The sequence below is a fragment of the Harpia harpyja genome, chromosome 9, assembly GCF_026419915.1.
Source record: "Harpia harpyja isolate bHarHar1 chromosome 9, bHarHar1 primary haplotype, whole genome shotgun sequence".
NCBI lineage: Eukaryota > Metazoa > Chordata > Aves > Accipitriformes > Accipitridae > Harpia > Harpia harpyja.
In genome coordinates this window covers 41,276,146-41,284,041 of record NC_068948.1, presented here as the reverse complement: position 1 = coordinate 41,284,041, position 7,896 = coordinate 41,276,146, and the positions used below count along the sequence as shown (strand labels likewise).

The 7,896-nt window shown below is 43.9% G+C and overlaps 1 protein-coding gene across 4 annotated transcripts in view; it reads right to left on the bottom strand.

Moving 5' to 3' along the window:
- Positions 1 to 1,455: 1,455 nt before the first annotated feature.
- The window catches only part of DGCR2 (DiGeorge syndrome critical region gene 2), a 50,277-nt gene continuing 43,836 nt past the window's right edge, over positions 1,456 to 7,896 (bottom strand). For all 4 annotated transcript variants that reach the window (XM_052796017.1, XM_052796018.1, XM_052796019.1 and 1 more), the window contains 2 exons: positions 7,371 to 7,607; positions 1,456 to 6,577 (listed from right to left, as the gene is read on the bottom strand). In XM_052796017.1, the coding sequence (XP_052651977.1) occupies positions 6,336 to 6,577; positions 7,371 to 7,607 (479 nt within the window). In that variant the 3' untranslated portion in view covers positions 1,456 to 6,335. The remainder of the gene's footprint in view (positions 6,578 to 7,370; positions 7,608 to 7,896) is intronic.

Here is a 7,896-nt window from a genome sequence, read left to right as displayed (position 1 = left end):
TAACTAATTCCCCCAGATAAAGTTGATTTGACTCTGCATGGCCCTGGAAAATCTGATTCCAGCACTTGCGCCACAGACCATCCACGGAGCTGTCACCAGGACAGGAGCAAGGACCCAGGGCCCCGCAGCCCCACGGCACTGCACTCGCTGTCCGGAGTGCTCCAGAAGAGCAGCACAGCTTTCCCCACTCCGAAAGGACGCATCCTCTGACCAGCACGCTGACCACACCAACATTTGGAGTCACCAGTCGCATTGCTAAGAGTACGTACTACAGGACAAGTAACTTCCACAGCAGCACCCAGCAGCGATGCTGAACACAGCTTGCCACGACAGAAGAGATACGACTGTTTGACTCGGACTTGGTATTGCTCCATCCTGTATCCCACCAGTCTGCCAGCTCCAGCTGCAAGCCTGCATTACTAAACCAGCACAACTGTTTAAAGAGGCTTATTTATCCAGCAAGTTCTTTTGGAGGAATATTCCCTGCTATCAGTCAGCTTTGTTAAATAATTTAGAGTTACAGGCTCTTTCAGGAGAGGCAGCATCACCTCCCAGCTCACTGCAGGCCAAGAGGACTGGGGGGCAAGAGAGCTGACTCTTCCCACTGCACACCCCAGCTCTTCTCATTTCCCCGCAGCTCCAAAGGGAATTGCAGTCGCCTGTAAAAGCAGCTCGGGGCTAGCTGGAGCCGAAACGCCACCTGCTGTACATCTCCCCGCAAGACAGACTGGTCCCAGCACCGGACGGGAACCCCCTGCGCACCCCAAAACACGGCTCTTGGCCAAGGCTTCTCCTGCCAGCCCACCCAAGGTCACCCCAGCACCCTCCCTCCAGCCCCCCTACCACGCAAGGGATGTAAAACACAACCGAGGGAAGGGGTGCAGTACCCAAAACCTTCTGTCAGGAATTCGATGAAAAGTTTGGAGCTCGAATTTTGGAATAGCTGAAGAGGTCCGGACAGCCGGACCTCTCATCAGGCTTTTCCACCAGCCTCCCCACCGCCTGCTGGGTGCGTCGAAGCAGCACGGCTCAGGGCTAACACCGTCCCTCTCTGACTCCACGTCAACTCCTTGACCGACTCGGTTCGTTCCGCAGAGCCCTGCTGCCCCAACGCCGGGAGCTGCGGGGCTCGGAGCACGCCTCCCATCCAACACACCCACCTCCACCTCCTGCCCAGGGACTCAGCACCTTCCCCCAGGTGTGGAGAGGACAGCAGGAGTAGGCTGCACTTCACCTTCTTGGGTATGCAGCCAAGACTTTCTTAAAATTACACTAATCTAGGTAAATTCCACTGGTATTTGTACACATAGGACATCAGCCTCCCTGCTTGAAGTTAAATGCATCCATTGATCTTTTTGCAAGATCACAGCTCAGAATTGTGATTTAACAAGACCTTCCTTTGCAATGCTGAGGAACCACATCGATACCGAAAGCAGGAGACATTGGAACAGGCCATTTCTCTTACAGAACACAATTTATTTGGCATTTGGATGAAATGTTTCTCACAGCATCTTGAGAAAAAAAGAAAGATTAGTGCCAACCCCAAAGAAAGAAGTTAGAACAAAAAAAACAGTGTCACAGGGACTGAATTATTATAGTATCAAATTTAAATTTTACATGGTATTTCACAGAATATCAAAATCTTTTATACACTGCCACAGTTAAGTCCAGTCACAAACCAACTACACAGGAGAAGCCTGCAAATGCAGCGTTGGCTAAAATTATTTTCCAGGAGAAGGTAAAAAGCAGTGTCTCATTCTCTCTCGCAGCCTCCCAGGCATCCTCCAGCCCGACACTCGGGGTACGGCGCAGCACAGCCACGCATGCAGCCTGCAAGCGCAGCATCTCCGCTGGCATCGACTCCAACCCATTCAACATTCAAGGTGCACAATACTGGAAAATTAAAGCTATGTCGTACCGTAGCAGGCACGTAATGCAGACTGTTGTTAGGGGAAGCAGATCTTTACCACCGAAAGCATCTATTCCAAAGAAATACATATTTCATTTGCAACTGGGGAACATCAGAAGCAAAGTGTATGAACTTTGATTCGCCTCCTCTACACTCATCTGCTCTAATTTTAGGGTCCAGCTCCCAACTTGCAAGGGAAATTTAAAAGAAATTTCTGTATTGTGTGTTCTTTAGCTAGGGAGAAAAAACACGTTTCAGCAACTGAAAAAAGAAGGAGACGCGCATTATGGATTGTATGAAGCAACATTAAAACATCAGTGCTTTGCCACTGAAAAGCCACATCTGAAAGATAAAAACCATCTTTAAAAACACCTTCAAATTCATTTAACAGTAGATGGGAAAAGAAAGGTAGTAATTACTGGTCACAAAAACATTTTCTTCCCAAGTGGAACTTGAGATGCATGAACAGGCCACCACCCCATGACACCTGTGGAGGCAGAGCACCAGCCAACTGCAAGATTAAGCCTTCAGAAAAAAATTTCCACCTACTTCATTCTTCTTCTAGGTCAGTGTCCTGCCATGAATGGGTAAAGGAATAGTCTGAGGCTCAAAACTAGACAAGACTGAACAGTACGCAGACAAGCTCTTTGTACATCTGAATGACAGACAGTTTTGATCTTCTAGCACAGAATGAAACCCACCATCCTTCTAACATTACAATACTCTACAACTCATCTAGTAAAAAAATTAGAGGCTGCTGTGAGACTGTGTACAGGTATCACTGAAAACACGACAGAAATTAATATCTAGGGCTGTTCTTGAAGCAACAGCAGAGACCTCCATATGGCACCACAGTACGTTGTAAGGATGGGGAATCTGAGGAGCTGTTTTGTCCAAGGCCACAACGGGAGGCGCTTAAAGCATGCCGAAACCAGGACAGCCCTGCGCACAACTGAGTGCTGCACCTTTACAACGACTGTGGTCAAAGACATCCCAGGAGAAATGCACTCTGCTCACGCGTGCTGCTGGGAATGATGTGATAATGCCATCTCCCCCGCTGGGTCTGGAGGGACATTTGGGATGCATCAGCAGTTAAGAAAAACATCCAGAGAAAGGAACGGTGGTGGGGAGAAATCAATGCACAAAATAACTCCAAAGATCTCAGCTGAATGGCAATCAAAACAGAAAGGTCTTCCTCAGGCAAGCATCAACTCTCTGTAATTGGTGCTCAGGACAAACTGCTTACCAGTCACCTTGCCAAGGGCAAGGAAGGTTTGCTGAGGAGTCAACTGCTGTCAAGACAACAACTCTTCCCCAGCTGGTCCAGAAGTCTGAGTAGTTGTGACATTTTCTACTACAAAGGTTCTCACTCCAAGAGAAAGTACCCAGTGTGAAAAAGCTACATTAAAAAGGGAAAAAATGACAATTTTATTGCCAAATTCGAAGCTCACCAAGAGGTAAATGAGCTGTACTTAGTGAGCTACTCCGTTCAAGGCAAAATTTCCCTTGTTTACAGTTAAGATGAAGAAGGCTAGGGGAAAAGAGAGAAAATAGCAGCCTCCGTGCCAATATACATGTGGGAAAGGCTCAGAAGCAATGGGGAAAATATCACACCGAGGCTTCTACAAAGAAGCCCACATTTGGAATAGCTACAACCAGGAGCCACCATGAAGTTGCCAGTTGTAACAGAGCTTATTTTCAAATAAAATTCACCACAGAACCAAAAGTAAAATAAAAAATATTGAACAGATTCCCGCAGCGTTAGGATAAGTGTGAGGTAAGGTATCTGTTCACCTCAGCCACAAAACACAGCATCAGAGACTAAACCAAGCCAAAAGGCCTTTTGTTATTGCGCTAGGATACTACAAAGAACAAATATTCCATCTGGCTTCAAAAGAAATTGGAAGTTTTCTATTTTGCACTGCTAACAAAATATTTTTCAAGAACAGATTGTAGTAGCATAGACTTTGCATCCTACTTGAGTGTACACTATCACAGCCTGTCCTACAACAGAGTGTAGCCAGCTTGAGAGAATTATTAACCCTAAGAGCCTAGCTTATATCCCAGTGCTTAGCTTCACCTAGCTGGACACAGCACAAAGGTTACCGTCTACAGTATGTATATATATATATATATATATATCTCGCCACCCAGAAACACACACACACACACACGCATTCGTACCTATAAAACTAAAGAAAAATCAGTACATACAATGTATAAAACGTATGAATGTGCTCAAAAATGCACAAAACCCGCTTTATTTTCATACTTCAGAAATGCTCAATAATTTGTATGCATGGTTCTGACTACTGCTATCCATCCACTTCATTAGACCAGGACTTGAACTCAGAGGAGGAGACAGCAAGAGATCCCACAGGGTGGAGAATTGCTCCTCTTGTTTCGTACCACTGCTGTTAGAGCCAGTCAAACCAGAGCGCAGGACGCGGGCAGTGGTACGGCTCCAGGCGGAGAGGCTTCCTAACAGCGCTTCGTCCCACTCGTGTGCCAGCAGTGCACCCTAGAACTGTGATTCACGCTCTCTGATGGATTCAAGATTGTTAGCAAGCGTCTGAATGTCAAGACACCAGATATGATCTCAATAAAGAAAACTCAGTTTTCTGTGCAAAAGGAGTCAAATTGTCAAGACCAATCCCCAAGTACAGTATAAGCCTACAGGCGAGATACAGAATAGAAAGTAGCAGCATATTCAATGGGGAAAGAGTCTGCTGCACTGGGAAACCACAACAGTGGGTTAGGATTTGTCATAGAAGTATGATTTCTCATCATGACTAGAAAAATAGATCACATGCACATCCCCATGCAGTGTTTTCTTCCTGTCCCTCTAGGCTTGTACCCTTCATAAGGTAACAGGAGAACACTCACAAGGGGCATTCTTTACAAACTCCTTATAATTCATCTCATCTGCTGACTGCTACAGTAAGTCAAGGAGAAGCAGAGGCAAGAGGACGATGGGGGAAAGGGTAAATTATTTGTACACTGAAATGCAAACTTAAATTTAAAATCCTCTGTAAAGATTATTTTGCACTCATTATCAAACCCAACAATGCTTAACTTCGGGTTTAGTGAGGGAGTGAATGAATCTTTTTGCCATCTGTAAATTAACTTAGAGTTCAATCTGAAGGGGAACTTTAAGATGACATAGACTGAAGCAAACTGCTTTACTGATTTAAGTACACTAACCTCATTATAACCCCTCATGGGACCTGGATAAACAGTTTGGGGGGCGCAGGGGAAATCCCTAGAATAGGGTTGGCAATTTATGGGACTCAGATAAGGAACAAGTGTCTAATTAGAATTAAACATCACGTATAGTGCATGTTGATCACTGTTTTTAAGTGGTATTTGTAGAACTGTGAAGTGAAATGGAGGGGAGGAACACACTTACATGCTAAATATAGCATGCAGTAAGAAAAGCAAGAACAATGGTCTTTTATCCAGGCCAGTCTTGTGCAACTGTTCACTGTAAAGGAGTTAAACTACAAAGAAAAATACCTCAATCTTCCTTATGGGATTGTAACAAACGGGGGCATCATATAGTGAAGTTAGACTGCATCAAAGTTAATTGCTCCCCGTCTCTTCCCTAGAGTACTACCTAACACATATGAGGATTATACCAGAGGGACACAAGCATTACACAGACCCAGTTTTCTTTATGGGCCAGAATTTTACCCAACAATATGAGATCTTGCAGCTTCCAACAACAAAATAATTGTAATTGCAAATCCTAGATTTCTTAGTATCCACTTGCCACATATTGCGTAGATCATTCATCCTCCAGTCTCTACGGTGTTCTGTAACAGCAAGGCAGATCAAAACACACAGGAGTTTTTATACTGCATAACTCTTACATGGTGACATGTGTTTTAGCTCCTCAGTGTTCCTGTTCTGTAAAACAGGCCCCCAGCCCCTCCCCCTGCAGTCCTATCTTCTCTGCCTTTTCCAACTGTAGCACTGAAGCAAGAGAGAAAGCAATTGATTGAACCCTGACTGCCCCCACCCTCCTTTTCCATCATCTGTTTCCTGGGTCCAGTGGTATCCAGTCAAATCCAAGCAGCTTTTTTCTGATGTAGATTTTGTTTCCTCTCAGGTTAAGGAAAAAAAAAAACAAACCAAACCTACCCATACTTTTCACCTCCTTAGAAGTCAAAGGAATTCTCTGCACTCTTTTCCATAGCTAATGGAAAAAAGGAGCAGTTATACAATCCATATTTACAGGACAAACCGATTAGTGAATGAATAACAACAGCCAAAAAACGAGAGGCACAATCCTAATCTAGAACATAAAAGCAGTGTTCAAAAACCAAAGTGGAGGTTCCTTCTGAAGTTCAAATCACGGATTAGTGTTTGTCTGTGCAAACAGTTGCTAAAACTATTTCTGACTGGCAGTCGGCTTTTTACTCCTTTATACAATGGTATTGAGAGAACAGTGGCTGTGACGGCTGCCCGTAAGAGTTTCTGCCTGTGTGTTTTCATTTAGCGGTGTGTCAGGAGGGACAAGAAAGGTGCTGCTGTCAGCAGAGTCTTCCAGCTCCACTGGAGAAGGACCAACTGAGGGAGGAAGCGATCCCTCTGTAAGCTGTGGGGATACATCACAGTTTCCTAGTGATGGAGGACTGCTTTGCACAGTCTGAGAAAGAAGTCCATCTGCAAAGGACAAAAAACAAGCAGAATCAGAACGTGAAGTATATCATTTCACATTCCCAAATAGATTTACTATCTGTATTTCTGGAAGCTCCGAGTTTTTCTTGGTTTTGCATTAATGCACAAAGAGATGACACTGCAAAAGAGGAAAATTATGTAGCAAAAATAAAACTTCGATATATAAATAACACACTTGCACTAATCAGGCTCACTTATCTTGTGACATATGCTGCTATAAAATCCCAAATTGGAATGATTTCTACTGTATGTGAATATCACAGCTGCAAAATTGAAGAGCACTGGGTGAATCATTAGAAAGTGATATTTTTGGTCAATTTTTAGGGGGTGTGGGTGGGGGAAGTGGGGAGGAGAGAAGACACTGGATATATTTTACTCAAAATCTCTTGTACTTGACATTTGTTCTACTTTTTAATACCAATCTCTACAGACCTATCTCCAAAAGACCAGAAAAGGTACCAGCATAGTGGAAACTAGGTAACCAGGTAACTCATCCAAGGTAAGGCTTGAAAATAGGTAAGGCCTACGAGTTAAACTGCTTGCAGCATGGATTCCACTTGTAATTTAGGTGATCCAAAGAACCTTTGAGAAAAACCAAGCTTAATGACACACTTTAACAAAAGACTTTTCCATTGCAGAAATAGGAGATTTTATCGTGAAATGTATTTTTCCCATCACAACCACTAAAACACATGATTATCGTTAAAAAACAATTAAAAAATCTACCCTCTAGCCAAAATGAAAAAGAGGAAGAAAAGAGAAGCTATTGCCTGTGTACCTGGAGTGGAACAAAGGATGCTGTCTGGATTGACAGAAGCCTCATAAGGAGGAGGTGGGTCATCTGGATGTTGAATATCTGGATACTTGTAAGCAGTATAGGGTGGAGGTGGATCGTGGAAATGAAATGCCCCACCTTCCCCATCATCTGAAAGATGCAGTGGAGTAAGGCCAGTTCCAAAACCATCGGGACCATAATCAAAACCAGGCATCCTGCGGCCCAAGTTAAAATGGTGCACTATTTCGAAAAAAGAAGAGGTAGTAAGTGACTTTATCCCATGCTTTCTTCTTCAATTTAAGGCAGATCTCAACACCTTTTTCCACTTTTCACACCCAAGGAACTCATGTCTCCTGAAGACCTAAAAAAGTCTACATAACCTATAGAAGTCAACTCACTGCAGTTACACAACAATACCCAGGCCCACCTGCTCCCAGCCTGTTTGTCCTGCATCGCATCTAAATTTGAATCTAACCTCTTCAAACTGAGGAGATCATTCACACATAAAAGATATTTCAGATTCGGACCA